We start from the raw sequence: 12,946 nt of genomic DNA on the forward strand, positions 1-12,946 counted from the left end.
GAGAGCCGGGGGGGCAGGGGGGGATTCACCTGGGGGGCAGGGAGAGCTGGGGGGCGGGGGGAACTCACCCAGGGGGCAGGGAGAGCCGGGGGGGGCGGTGGGGGGTACTCACCCGGGGGGCAGGGAGAGCTGGGGGGCAGGGGGGATTCACCTGGGGGGCAGGGAGAGCTGGGGGGCGGGGGGAACTCACCCAGGGGGCAGGGAGAGCTGGGGGGCAGGGGGGACTCACCTGGGGGGCAGGGAGAGCTGGGGGGCGGGGGGAACTCACCCAGGGGGCAGGGAGAGCCGGGGGGGCGGTGGGGGTACTCACCTGGGGGGCAGGGTCCCCAGCCAGCAGCTGGCACAGCTGGGGCACCACCTCGGGGTGCCGAAAGGCCTCGCGCAGCTGGGCGGTGGCCTGGGGGAGGACAGATGCTGTCAGGGGGGCGAGATCCCCCACCCCCAGATGGGGGGCAGAGCCCCTCTCATCTCCCTACCCACTTCTAGCTCCACTGTGGGGCAGAGCTCCCCTCCCCCAGCCTGTCATCCCTCCCAATGCCCCGCCCCCCAACGGGAGCAGCCCTCATCCAGCCCCACCCCAGGCAGCTCCTGGTGGCCCCAGCTCCTCCATGGGGCGCCCCCTCTAGCCCTGCCCCCACCAATGGGTCACTCTCCTCTAGCCCCACCCCCACACCGGGTAGCTCCCGAAGGCCTTGTCTCGTCTACCTCTGTTCCCAGCAACGGGTCACCCTTCTCCTGCTCCACCCTGAGCAGCCCCCTGTAGCCTCGCCCCCTCCGTGGGGCACCCCCTAGCCCCACCCCCAGCCATAGGGAACCCCCTCTAGCCCCGCCCCAGCCATGGGGAACCCCCTCTAGCCCCACCCCCAGCCATGGGGAACCCCTCTGACCCCGCCCCCGGCAATGGGTCACCCTTCTCCTGCTCCACCCTGGGCAGCCCCCTGTAGCCTCGCCCCCTCCGTGGGGCACCCCCTAGCCCCACCCCCAGCCATAGGGAACCCCCTCTAGCCCCCCCCCCCCTCCATGGGTCACTCTCCTCTAGCCCAGCCTCCTCCATGGGTCATCCTCCTCTAGTCCCACCCCCAGCCATGGGGAACCTCCTCTAGCCCCGCCCCCTCCATGGGGAACCCCCTCTAGCCCCACCCCCTCCATGGGTCACTCTCCTCTAGCCCAGCCTCCTCCATGGGTCATCCTCTTCTAGTCCCACCCCCAGCCATGGGGAACCCCTCAGCCCCACCCCAGCCATGGGGAACCTCCCCCAGCCCTGCTCCCTCCATGGGGAACCCCCTCTAGCCCCGCCCCCTCCATGGGGAACCCCCTCTAGCCCCGCCCCCTCCATGGGTCACTCTCCTCTAGCCCAGCCTCCTCCATGGGTCATCCTCTTCTAGTCCCACCCCCCAGCCATGGGGAACCCCTCAGCCCCGCCCCAGCCATGGGGAACCTCCCCCAGCCCTGCTCCCTCCATGGGGAACCCCCTCTAGCCCCGCCCCCAGCCATGGGGAACCTCCCCTAGCCCCGCCCCCTCCATGGGTCACCCTCCTCTAGCCCCGCCCCCAGCCATGGGGAACCCCCCCCAGCCCCACCCCCAGCCATGGGGAACCCCCCCAGCCCCGCTCCCCGCATGGGGAACCCCCTCTAGCCCGCCCCCAGCCATGGGTCACCCTCCTCTAGCCCCGCCCCCAGCCATGGGGAGCCCCCCCCGGCGGTACCCGCTGCAGGCGCGCGGTGTCGGGCTGCAGCAGCTCGCCCAGCAGGCGGCCCAGCTCCATGGCGGGGGGAGGGGAGCGCAGCGCAGCGGCCGCACGTGCAGCGCAGCGGAGCAGACGAGTCCCGGCTTCCGGCTTCCGGCGGCTAGAGCGGCCCCGGCCCCGCCCCTCGCAGCCCGGGCGGACTCGGGTTAACCCCCTGCGCGCCGCGGCGCCGCCAGCCCGGCCCTGCTCCCTGCGGGCGCGGGGCGGGGCGGGGCGGGGCCCGGACGCCTGGGTCCCTGCGGGCTCGGGACACCTGGGTTCTCCCCTAGCCCGGGGGGCGGGGGCGGCCGGCGGGGGTCCCAGGGTTAGGGCGGAGGGGAGCACGGGGGGGGGGGGGGGGGGAGCGGGAGGGGGCAGTGGAGGCCACTGGTTAGAGCAGCAGCGGGGGGCGGGGGGCGGGGGGCGCACCCAGGGCAGGCGTTATGTGGTGGGGGTCCATGGGGGGCAGGACACCTGGGTTCCGCGGGGGGGGGGGGAGGACACCTGGGTTCGGGGGGTGGGGTTGGGGGGCAGGACAGCTGGGTTCCGCAGGGGGAGGGGGCAGGACGCCTGGGTTCGGGGGGTGGGGTTGGGGGGCAGGACAGCTGGGTTCCGCAGGTGGAGGGGGGAGGACACCTGGGTTCGGGGGGTGGGGTTGGGGGGCAGGACAGCTGGGTTCTGCAGCTGGAGGGGGGAGGACACCTGGGTTCGGGGGGTGGGGTTGGGGGGCAGGACAGCTGGGTTCTGCAGGGGGAGGGGGGCAGGACGCCTGGGTTCGGGGGGGTGGGGTTGGGGGGGCAGGACAGCTGGGTTCCGCAGGTGGAGGGGGGAGGACACCTGGGTTCGGGGGGTGGGGTTGGGGGGCAGGACAGCTGGGTTCCGCAGGTGGAGGGGGGCAGGACGCCTGCGTTCAGTGGCTGGGGTAGGGGACAGGACAGCTGGGTTCCGCAGGTGGAGGGGGGCAGGACACCTGGGTTCGGGGGGTGGGGTTGGGGGGGCAGGACAGCTGGGTTCCGCAGGTGGAGGGGGGAGGACACCTGGGTTCGGGGGGTGGGGTTGGGGGGCAGGACAGCTGGGTTCTGCAGCTGGAGGGGGGAGGACACCTGGGTTCGGGGGGTGGGGTTGGGGGGCAGGACAGCTGGGTTCCGCAGGTGGAGGGGGGCAGGACGCCTGCGTTCAGTGGCTGGGGTAGGGGACAGGACAGCTGGGTTCCGCAGGTGGAGGGGGGCAGGACACCTGGGTTCGGGGGGTGGGGTTGGGGGGGCAGGACAGCTGGGTTCCGCAGGTGGAGAGGGGCAGGACACCTGGGTTCGGGGGGTGGGGTTGGGGGGCAGGACAGCTGGGTTCCGCAGGTGGAGGGGGGAGGACACCTGGGTTCGGGGGGTGGGGTTGGGGGGCAGGACAGCTGGGTTCCGCAGGTGGAGGGGGGCAGGACGCCTGGGTTCGGGGGGTGGGGTAGGGGGACAGGACGCCTGGGTTCGGCCGACCCCCACGCACTGTGTTTTATTAATAAACTTTATTCCGAGAGCCCTACAAAGAAATTCTCTGAGCCCAGCAAAATAAAATTAGAAATTCTCTGAGCCCAGCAAAATAAAATTACCCCCGACTCCAGCTAGACCCCCCCGCCCCGCCATACTCCAACAGCACTCGGGGGGGCAGCACCCCCATGTTGCAGGCACCAGGCAGGGAAGGAGAGAGAGCGAGCGAGCTCTTTCTGCCCCCCTCGAGAGCAGTCGAGCTGGGCCCCTCAGTCTATTCCCACCCCCCGATTGGCCAGTCGCCCAGACCAATCAGAAGATTCTCCAGTCTAGGACAGCTGCTCCCTCATCGGCCAATAGGAGCAAACCAGTCCAGGGGGTGGTGTTCCTGTCCCCTGAAGGAAAAAGGAGTGGGGGAGAAAAAAAAAAAATCATAAATGGTGCTCTCTGATTGGTCAAACATCTCAACCAATTGAGAATAAGATCCTTAATGGTCTCAGCCAATGGGATGTGGACTTCTTGGGGCCACCATCTTTTCCCATGTCCGCCAATAGCCAAACATCTTGGTCAATGGGAGGAGACCTCTCCCGCTGTCCCAGCCAATGGAAGGAGTGGAGCTCTTTGGAGAATCCACGCTTGCCTTATGGGAGCCGTGCTCTCTGATTGGCCCGACTTCACAGCCAACGGGAAAGCATATTTTAAGAAAACCATCTTTAGCTCTGTCCACCACTCAGCCAAGCGTCATGGCCAATGGGAAGAGGCCTCCCTAGAAGTCCCAGCCAATGAGAGAGATCTTTCCATCGAGTCCAGTCTAGAGAGGTCCACCAGTTGGCCAACGCCCATGGCCAACGGGCAAGGCTCCCTCAGTCCATCTTGAGGTTGACGTAGATGTAGCGGATGAACTTGAGCGAGGAGAAGAAGGAGATGGTGCCCAGCATGAGGAAGAAGACGTAGCCGGTGAGGAGGGAGTAGCCGAAGAATTCCACCGTCTGCACCATGCCGGACATGTTGGAGCGGCGCGAGTAGTAGAAGACGGAGTAGAGGAAGATGAAGACACCGGTGGAGCCAGCGCTGAGCACCGAGCGCCACCACCAGCGGTAGTCCTCGCCCGAGAGCTGGAAGTAGGTGAGGGCGATGGAGATGCAGGCGCCCACGCTCAACAGGATGGCGAAGACGAAGAAGAGGATCCCGTATAGGGTGTACTGCTCCCGGCCCCACACCGTGGCGAAGATGTAGTAGAGTTCCACCGAGATAGCACTGGCGGGCAAGGGGGAGAGAGAGCGCGTCAGCTGGGGGGCAGCAGTGGGATCCCGCTCTCCAGCTGACCAGGGAGTGGTGCTCCAGCCAAGGGCAGGAAGCGAGGTGGCAAGCCAACAGGAAGTGGGGAGCGGGTCTCACCTGAAGGGCAGGAAGCCCCCAATGGTCATGTGCACGAGCGTGCTCTTGTACCACGGCTGGGGCGGGATCTCGCGGGCGATGTTCTTCGTCCGGCAGGGGGCGTCGAAGGAGCCGGCCCGGTTCTTGCCGAAGATGCCCCCGATGACGGTGAGGGGGAAGCCCACCAGCAGCCAGACCGTCAGCAGCAGCAGGATGGTGGTGACCGGCAGGGCCTGTGTCGAGCCGTTGGCCCAGTGCACCGAGTTTACCACGCTCCACGTCACGAAGAAGGGGGCTGGGGAGACAGAGGGCAGGTTAGGGAACCAGAGAGACCCAGACCACCTCCTCTAGGAGATCACAGGCACTCAGACCACCTACCCCCAGCAACCAGAGACACCCTAAGAGGAACGAGAGAGACCCCTACTTTCTACTCCTCCAACAGACCATAGAGACTCCCCAAGGGGAGCCAGAGAGACCCAGACCACCTCCCGCAGCGGACCACAGAGCCTTCCAAAGGGGGCCAGACACGCTCTCCTTGGTTCCCTCCGGAATCACGGAGCGTTCCCTAGAGGGACCAGCCCGGGGCAACCTGCCGCGCCGAGAGGACCCCAGGGACCCTCCCAGTGGTCCCCTCGGACGAGCAGCTCACGAGGAGACGGAAGAAGCCCGCCCGGCGCACCAGCCCGGGCCTCACCGGAGAAGAGGCTGGCGGTGAGGATTATGTTCCAGACCCAGCGTTCGCCCCCGATCTGCCGGTAGAAGTGGCTGGAGACGTAGCCGGAGATGCAGCAGGTGAGGGCGTAAAGCAGGACGGCGGCGGAGTTGATGGCCCCATGACGGTGCACGTTGAACATCCCCATCAGGGCCATGCCGATGATGCCGGTACCCAGGGCCAGGAACTGGCTGCCCACGCCCAGCACGGCGCAGAGGAGGCTGCGGCAGGGCGGGAACCGGAAGACGTCGGTGTGGACGATCTTCCAGCCGTTGTCGCCCTGGTCGAAGTCGTCCCCGGAGGAGGAGGAGGAGGCTTCTTCATCCAGGTTGTACCGGGCCAGGTCGTTCTTCAGCACCCGCAGGAGGATGACCACCACAAAGCCCACCAGGAGGAAGACCAGCACCATGGAATTGATGATGGACAGCCAGTGGATCTCCAGGGTGCGAGGGAAGAAGCCGCCCTCGTCCCCCCGGCCCCGGCGCTCTCCCCGCCGCTCCGAGGCCGTCTCGGACCAGCGGACGCTGTAGGTGTGGGCCAGGGAGAGGGTGCCGGGCCCATGGAAGTCGTCCAGGCTGTGCGGCTTGACGTCCCGCACGCTGACGTTGGCGTAGATGACGCGGTCCCCGTTCCACTCCAGGTGGAAGTCCAGGTGGGTCCACAGCCCGATCTTGTGGCTGTGGGGCAGGAAGCCGCTTTCCTCCATGTACCCCACGAAGCCCCGCAGTGGGATGTCGTCCACCACGAACTCGAAGTAGTACAGCTCCTCGATGGCCTGCCGGAGGCGCTCCACCTGCCGGGAGGGGCATGGGGCTGGGACCCAGGAGTCCTGGCCCCCGTCCCCTCCCCTCCCCTCCCCTCACTGCCCCCATCTTCTCCTTCCACTCAACCCCACTCCTCTCCCAGAGCCGGGGAGAACCCAGGAGTCCTGGCTCCCGGCCCCTGCTCTAACCACCAGCCCCCACTGCCCTCCCAGAGCCGGGGAGAACCCAGGAGTCCTGGCTCCTGGCCCCTGCTCTAACCACCAGCCCCACTGCCCCACCAGAGCTGGGGAGAACCCAGGAGTCCTGGCTCCCAGCCCCTGCTCTACCTACCAGCCCCACTGCCCTCCCAGAGCTGGGGAGAACCCAGGAGTCCTGGCTCCTGGCCCCCCTGCTCTAACCACCAGCCCCCACTGCCCTCCTAGTGGCGGGGCAAACCCAGGCGTCCGGGCCCAGCGCACCTGCTCCAGCGTGAGCGCCTTCTCGCACAGCAGCTTTTTCTCGGCGCTGTGACGGAAGCGGATCTCGTAGAGCGACTCGGCCATGCGGTCCCCGTCCAGCACCTCGCCCAGGCTGAGGCTCTTGTGGCGGATCTTGGCCGGGGCGCAGACGGGCAGCTGGTAGTAGTGGTAGGTCTCCTGGGGGTTGTGGTAGGGCCCCACCTTGTTGACGTAGAGCACGACGGGGTCCCCCGGCTGGTAGCGGCCCTGGGCGGAGCCGGGGGGCGGGTGGGCGGCCAGCAGCAGCAGCAGCAGCAGCGGCGGCGGCGGCGCCATGGGGCGGGGTCTGGGGAAGGAAGGAGACGGGGTTGAGGGCACATCCCTGGGATTGGGGGGATGCGGGGTGGGCGGCCTGCCTCAGTTTCCCCAGGTGCTCGGAGCCCGCCACAGCCTGGACGCCGGCCCCCAGCCCCAGCCGCCTGCGGTGGGGAAACTGAGGCACACGGCCCGGCCCAGGGAAACGGCCCCACGGGGACGCCCGGTGGCGGGGGGGTGTGTCCAGAGCTGCCCCCCCATTAACCTGCCTCCCTCTGCCCCTCCCCCACCCCAGCCCCTCCCACCCCGCCCCGCCCCACCCTTCCCCAGGGCCCTGCCCCGCCCCCATCCCTCCCCCTCCCCCCTCCCGCCCCGCCCCGCCCCGCCCCCACCCAACCCCTCCCCCCCCGGGCCCCGTCCCTCCCCCTCCCCCACCCCAGCCCCTCCCACCCCGCCCCGCCCCCACCCAACCCCTCCCCCACACCAGCTCCTGTCCGCCCCTCCACCTCCACCTCCCCCTCCCCCTCCCCCTCCCCCCGGGTCCCGCCCCTCCCCCACCTCCTGTCCCTCCCGCCCCTCCCCCCGCCCCGGCTGCCGCCCCCCCGCCGCGCGCCTGCCGCCCGCAGAGTCCCGCGTCCCCCGCCGCCGGCTCCCAACCAGGCAACTGCGGCCGGGCCCGGCCCGGACCTGGAGGCTCTGGGCTGCCCGCCGCGTCGCCTGATCCCCGCGTCCCCTCCCGGCCCGCGCCCCGCCGGCTCCCGCCCCCCGCCCCGCTCCCCCGCGCGGCTCCCCACCAGCGGGGAGCCGTCCTCCTGCGCAGCCGCTCCTCGGGGGAGCCGGGGCCCTTCCCCGCCGCGGGGTCCTTCAGGCGATCGCCGCGGGCAGCCCCGGCCACGTCCGCCCCCTACTTCCGCCCTGCGCGCCGCCGGCCGGCCTCCTGCCCTCAGCGTGACGCGCTTCCGGCGCCGCCTGCGGACCCGCTCTTAAAGGGCCAGGCCGCTTGGCGCAGGCGTCTGCCTGCCGGGTGGGGGAGGGGGCAGCCCCACAGGGGCCCCCCCCCGTGCTCCAGGGGGCCCCCCATATTAAGAGCTCAACACCCCCTCTTGGCCCTTATATAGCCCCCCAAGTGGGACTCCAGCACTGGCACCCCACCGTGCCAGTGCGCCCCCAATTTATCAGGGTCCCCCAAACTCCAGGGGTCCCCAGAGTCAGAGCCCCACTTAGCACAAGGGCCCCTCTAGGAGGACCCCCCATTTATCAGGGCTCCCCCATATCGAAGCCCCCGTTGTGGGAGCCCCGTGGCCTCCTCGAGTTCAGCCCCCCCCAAATTCTTCTGTGCCCCCTTTGAGGGCCTTGGGGGGGCCGCCCAAGAGCAGGGCCCCTGTGCTGCACGGCCCCCCAGCTTCCCCCTTGATCCCCCAAATCAGATTGGCTTCTGCAGTGTCCCCCCAGATGCAGAGGGCTCCCCCCAGTATCCCCGGTAACGGGCCTCGGCCAATGGGGGGCTGGTGGAATCCTGGGGCGCTGGTCCCGGAACCCCGGCATCTGGGAGCCATTCCGGTCACTGGGTCGGAGGAGTGAGTGGAGCAGGTGGGGGGCTCAGTGGGGGCACAGCCCCATGGGGGAACCATTTGAGGGTCCTGGCTGTGGAGCTCATTGGGGGTCCCAGCCCCACTGAGGGGGTTCTTGGGGATTCCATCCCCTTGGGGGACCCCGGGGGGGTCTCAGACCCACAGGAGGCTTCCTGAGGGTCCCAGTCCCTTGGGGACTCCTCGGGGGTTGCCAGACCCACAGGGGGGCTCTGGGTTCCCAGCCCCACTGAGGGGGTCCTTGGAGATCCCAGGCCGTTGGGGGCCTCCTGGGGGGGTAGTTCCTTGGGAGACTCCTGGGACATCCCAGACCCCCATGGGGGCTCTCTGGGTTCCCAGCCCCACAGAGGGGTCCCTTGGGGATCCCAGCCCCACAGAGAGCTCATTGGGGTTGCCAACCCCCTGAGGGACACAGGCTGTCCAAGGCTCTAACCGCCAACCCGGCCCGGCCCCCAGCTGCCCCACAGCACTGACTCCGGCTGGCATGGCAGAGACAGTCCTTTCCACCCCCTACCTGTCGGTCATGGAGCAATACGGCTACCAGCTGGGCAAGGTGATCGGGCAAGGCTCCTACGGCATCGTCTACGAGGCCTTCCTCGCCAAGCAGAAGGCCAAGGTGGCCATTAAGATCATCTCCAAGAAGAAGGCCTCCGAGGATTATCTCACCAAATTCCTGCCCCGCGAGATCCAGGCACTTGGGGGGCAGTAGGGGGGGCTCGGCCGGGGCTGCTGGGGGCGGGAAACTCGGCCGTGGAGCACTGGGGGGTTGGCCGTGGAGCAGGGAGCTTTGCCAGAGTGTGCCATGGGGCAGGGGGCTGAGCTGTGGGGCGCTGGGGGGGAGAGGGAAGTGTGGAGCGGGGAATGTAGCCGTGAGGCGGGGGGGCTGAGCTGTGGGGCAGAGGGAAGCATGGAGCAGGGAACGCGGCCATGGGGCTGGGGTCTTGGCCCCAGCAGCTATGCTGTGGGGCGCTGTGAAGCACAGAACGTGGCCGTGGGGGGGGGGGCTAGGCCATGGGGCAGAGAATGCGGTCATGGGGCGTGGGGGGGCAGAGAACATGGCCGTGGGAGGGCTACGCCGTGGGGGGGCTACGCCGTGGGGCAGAGGACACGGCCGTGGGGTGCGGGGGGCAGAGAACGTGGCCATGGGGGGGCTATGCCATGTGGCACCGTGGGGCAGAGAACACGGCCATGGGGGGGGCTATTCCGTGGGGCTCCATGGGGCAGAGACCGCGGCCGTGGGGGTCGCTATTCTGTGGGGCTCCGTGGAACAGAGAACGCGGCTGTGGGGGGGCTACGCCGTAGGGCGCCATAGGGCAGAGAATGCGGCCGCGGGGGGGCTACGCCGTGGGGCAGAGAACGCGGCCATGGGGGGCCTACGTGCGGAGCTAACCCCCCCACCCCCGGCAGGTGATGAAGGGGCTGCACCACCGGTACCTGGTCACCTTCTACCAGGCCATCGAGACGACCTCGCGGCACTACATCGTGATGGAGCTGGCCCCGGGGGGTGACGTGCTGGAGTGGATCCAGACGGCCGGGCCCTGCGCCGAGGCCCTGGCCGGGCGCTGGTTCTGCCAGCTCACGCTGGGCGTGGCCTACCTGCACGCCAAGGGCATCGTGCACCGGTGAGTGTGCGAGGGGCGTGGCCAACCTGCACGCCAAGGGCATCTTGCACCGGTGAGTGTGTGAGGGGGTGTGGCTGACCTGCACGCCAAGGGCATCGTGCACCGGTGAGCGTGCGAGGGGGCGTGGCTGACCTGCACGCCAAGGGCATCTTGCACCGGTGAGTGTGTGAGGGGGTGTGGCTGACCTGCACGCCAAGGGCATCGTGCACCGGTGAGCGTGCGAGGGGGGCGTGGCTGACCTGCACGCCAAGGGCATCGTGCACTGGTGAGTGTGTGAGGGGCGTGACCGACCTGCACGTCAAGGGCATCTTGCACCGGTGAGTGTGTGAGGGGGCGTGGCCGACCTGCACGCCAAGGGCATCGTGCACCGGTGAGTGTGTGAGGGGCGTGACCGACCTGCACGTCAAGGGCATCTTGCACCGGTGAGTGTGTGAGGGGCGTGACCGACCTGCACGTCAAGGGCATCTTGCACCGGTGAGTGTGTGAGGGGGCGTGGCCGACCTGCACGCCAAGGGCATCGTGCACCGGTGAGTGTGTGAGGGGTGTGGCCGACCTGCACGCCAAGGGCATCATGCACCGGTGAGTGTGTGAGGAGCGTGGCCGACCTGCACGCCAAGGGCATCGTGCACGGGTGAGTGTGTGAGGGGCGTGTCCGACCTCCACGCCAAGGGCATCGTGCACCGGTGAGTGTGCAAGGGGGCGTGGCCGACCTGCACGCCAAGGGCATCGTGCACCGGTGAGCGTGCGAGGGGCGTGGCCGACCTGCACGCCAAGGGCATCTGTGAGGGAGTGGGGGGAGTGCATGTGTGAGTCGGGCTGGATGTGAGAGGGAAGCAGAGCAGCTCCCAGTGGCTAAGGATGACCCTGGGGCTACAACTGGCAGGTAACACCTCTGCCTGAACAAAGAGGAGGGAGGAGCCGAGCTGGGTTTGAATCGGGGGCAGCAGTTAGGAAGCTGGGGAAAGAGGAGCTGGAAGGCAGCCAGCCTGAGGAGGGGGGAAGCTACACCCCAGAGGGGCACCCTCGGGGTCTTCTCCCCAGGACGGGTTGGAAGGACTGTCTCTGGCTGCTGTACTGTCGCTTCTGTGGGAAACTGGGCAAGTGTTGCCTAATAAACCTGCTGAGTGAGAGTCAATCCTGCCAGCAGACGGGGTGCAGCGCAGGGGGACCCCTGAACCCCATCACAGCATCGTGCACCGGTGAGCGTGCGAGGGGGCATGGCCTACCTGCACGCCAAGGGCACTGTGCACCGGCGAGTGTGCGAGGGGGCGTGGCTGACCTGCACGCCGAGGGCATCGTGCACCGGTGAGCGTGCGAGGGGGCGTGGCCTACCTGCACGCCGAGGGCATCGTGCACCGGTGAGTGTGCGAGGGGGCGTGGCCTACCTGCACGCCGAGGGCATCGTGCACCGGTGAGCGTGCGAGGGGGCATGGCCTACCTGCACGCCAAGGGCACTGTGCACCGGCGAGTGTGCGAGGGGGCGTGGCTGACCTGCACGCCGAGGGCATCGTGCACCGGTGAGTGTGCGAGGGGGCGTGGCCTACCTGCACGCCGAGGGCATCGTGCACCGGTGAGCGTGTGAGGGGGCGTGGCCTACCTGCACGCCGAGGGCATCGTGCACCGGTGAGTGTGCGAGGGGGCATGGCCTACCTGCACGCCGAGGGCATCGTGCACCGGTGAGCGTGCGAGGGGGCGTGGCCTACCCGCACGCCGAGGACATCGTGCACCGGTGAACGTGCGAGGGGGCGTGGCCTACCCGCACGCCGAGGGCATCGCGCACCGGTGGGGGTGCGCAGGGACACGGGGGAGTCGGGCTGCCATAGGGACGGCCCGTCCGCCGCAGCCAGCCTCAGTTTCCCCCCCCGAACCCCCCAGGGACCTGAAGCTGGAGAACCTGCTGCTGGACAAGCGGGAGAACGTGAAGCTCTCCGACTTCGGGTTCTCCAAGCAGGCGGCGACCCCCGGCCAGCCCCCCGCCAGCCCCTCCTGCCCCCGCCTGGCCGGCCCCGGCCCCGGCCCCCTGAGCCAGACCTACTGCGGCAGCTTCGCCTACGCCTGCCCCGAGATCCTGCTGGGGGTGCCCTACAACCCCTTCCTGGCCGACACCTGGAGCATGGGCGTGGTTCTCTACACCCTGACCGTGGCCCACCTGCCCTTCGACGACACCAACCTCAAGCGGCTCCTGCGCGAAACCCAGCGCCAGGTGGTCTTCCCCGCCCAGCCCCACGTCACCCAGGAGTGCAAGGTGGGGCAGCCGGCGGCGGGTGGACGGGGGTGGGCCGCAGGTTGGGGCTGGGGGGGGAGGAGATGGGGTTGGGGGCAGGTTGGGGGGCTGGGGGGGAGGAGATGGGGTTGGGGGCAGGGAGGAGATGGGGTTAAGGGGCCGGATGGGGGTCCCGGGGAGGTAAGGGGATGGCAGGGACAAGGGTGGGGCAGGGAATGCAGGAGGCCGGGCGCCCAGCTGGGGTGACGAGGGGCAGGCAGACCCCATGGGGCTGGGCACAGTGGGGACCCCCTCACGCCCCCCTCTGCCCCCCAGGAGCTGGTGTACCGGCTGCTGTCCCCGGTGGCCCGGCGCCCCACGGTCGTGGACCTCCTGCAGACGCCGTGGGTCCTGCGCTTTCAGCCCGAGCGCGAGCGGCCCCAGCCCGAGCTGCGGGCGCTGGAGGCGGCCTGGGGGGTGCGGGCCGAGGGGGTGTCCCGGACCCCCTCCCTGCCCCTCGCCGCCGAGAAGAAGCGGGGGGCAGCGCCACCCACCTGAAGGCAGCCAAGCAGCCGGAGAAGGCCAGCTGAGACCCCAATAAAGCCAGCCCAGATCTATGGGGTGCAGTGTGGGGGCCGGGCTGGGGGCACTCCGTGGGGAGGACTGTGCCGGGGGGCGGAGAGCGGCCCCAGAATCCCAGCCTTTCATTTGTGGGGGGGCCC

The 12,946-nt window shown here is 69.3% G+C and overlaps 2 protein-coding genes across 3 annotated transcripts; one reads left to right on the forward strand and one right to left on the reverse strand.

Annotated features, from left to right (window-relative positions):
• Positions 1 to 3,312: 3,312 nt before the first annotated feature.
• On the reverse strand, positions 3,313 to 7,563 carry TM9SF1 (transmembrane 9 superfamily member 1). 2 transcript variants are annotated; one of them, XM_074982362.1, is made up of 5 exons: positions 7,468 to 7,563; positions 6,517 to 6,841; positions 5,277 to 6,087; positions 4,604 to 4,877; positions 3,313 to 4,462 (listed from the first exon to the last, which is right to left on the reverse strand). In XM_074982362.1, the coding sequence occupies exons 2-5, from the start codon at positions 6,829 to 6,831 to the stop codon at positions 4,069 to 4,071; spliced, it is 1,794 nt and encodes a 597-aa protein (XP_074838463.1). In that variant the 5' UTR covers positions 6,832 to 6,841; positions 7,468 to 7,563; the 3' UTR covers positions 3,313 to 4,068. The 2 variants fall into 2 exon arrangements, with proteins under 2 accessions (XP_074838463.1, XP_074838462.1); XM_074982361.1 differs by having other exon boundaries at positions 7,424 to 7,484.
• Positions 7,564 to 7,877: 314 nt separating this feature from the next.
• TSSK4 (testis specific serine kinase 4) lies at positions 7,878 to 12,822 on the forward strand. Its single transcript, XM_074982473.1, has 5 exons — positions 7,878 to 8,400; positions 8,856 to 9,090; positions 9,807 to 10,021; positions 11,897 to 12,266; positions 12,561 to 12,822. The coding sequence occupies exons 2-5, from the start codon at positions 8,884 to 8,886 to the stop codon at positions 12,780 to 12,782; spliced, it is 1,014 nt and encodes a 337-aa protein (XP_074838574.1). The 5' UTR covers positions 7,878 to 8,400; positions 8,856 to 8,883; the 3' UTR covers positions 12,783 to 12,822.
• The last annotated feature ends 124 nt before the right edge of the window (positions 12,823 to 12,946 follow it).

The sequence above is a fragment of the Carettochelys insculpta genome, chromosome 32 (genome assembly GCF_033958435.1).
Source record: "Carettochelys insculpta isolate YL-2023 chromosome 32, ASM3395843v1, whole genome shotgun sequence".
In the NCBI taxonomy this organism is placed as follows: Eukaryota; Metazoa; Chordata; order Testudines; family Carettochelyidae; genus Carettochelys; species Carettochelys insculpta.

What these genes read in the sequence shown, in the direction of transcription:
- TSSK4 (XM_074982473.1), top strand. Translation starts at nt 8,884, where the DNA reads ATGGCAGAGACAGTCCTTTCCACCCCCTACCTGTCGGTCATGGAGCAA. An exon ending in TCCTGCCCCGCGAGATCCAG is followed by an intron (nt 9,091 to 9,806) that starts GCACTTGGGGGG and finishes CACCCCCGGCAG; the next exon opens with GTGATGAAGGGGCTGCACCA. An exon ending in GCCAAGGGCATCGTGCACCG is followed by an intron (nt 10,022 to 11,896) that starts GTGAGTGTGCGA and finishes CGAACCCCCCAG; the next exon opens with GGACCTGAAGCTGGAGAACC.
- TM9SF1 (XM_074982362.1), bottom strand. Translation starts at nt 6,831, where the DNA reads ATGGCGCCGCCGCCGCCGCTGCTGCTGCTGCTGCTGCTGGCCGCCCAC. An exon ending in AGGCGCTCACGCTGGAGCAG is followed by an intron (nt 6,088 to 6,516) that starts GTGCGCTGGGCC and finishes CCCTCCCGGCAG; the next exon opens with GTGGAGCGCCTCCGGCAGGC. An exon ending in CACCGCCAGCCTCTTCTCCG is followed by an intron (nt 4,878 to 5,276) that starts GTGAGGCCCGGG and finishes CTGTCTCCCCAG; the next exon opens with CCCCCTTCTTCGTGACGTGG.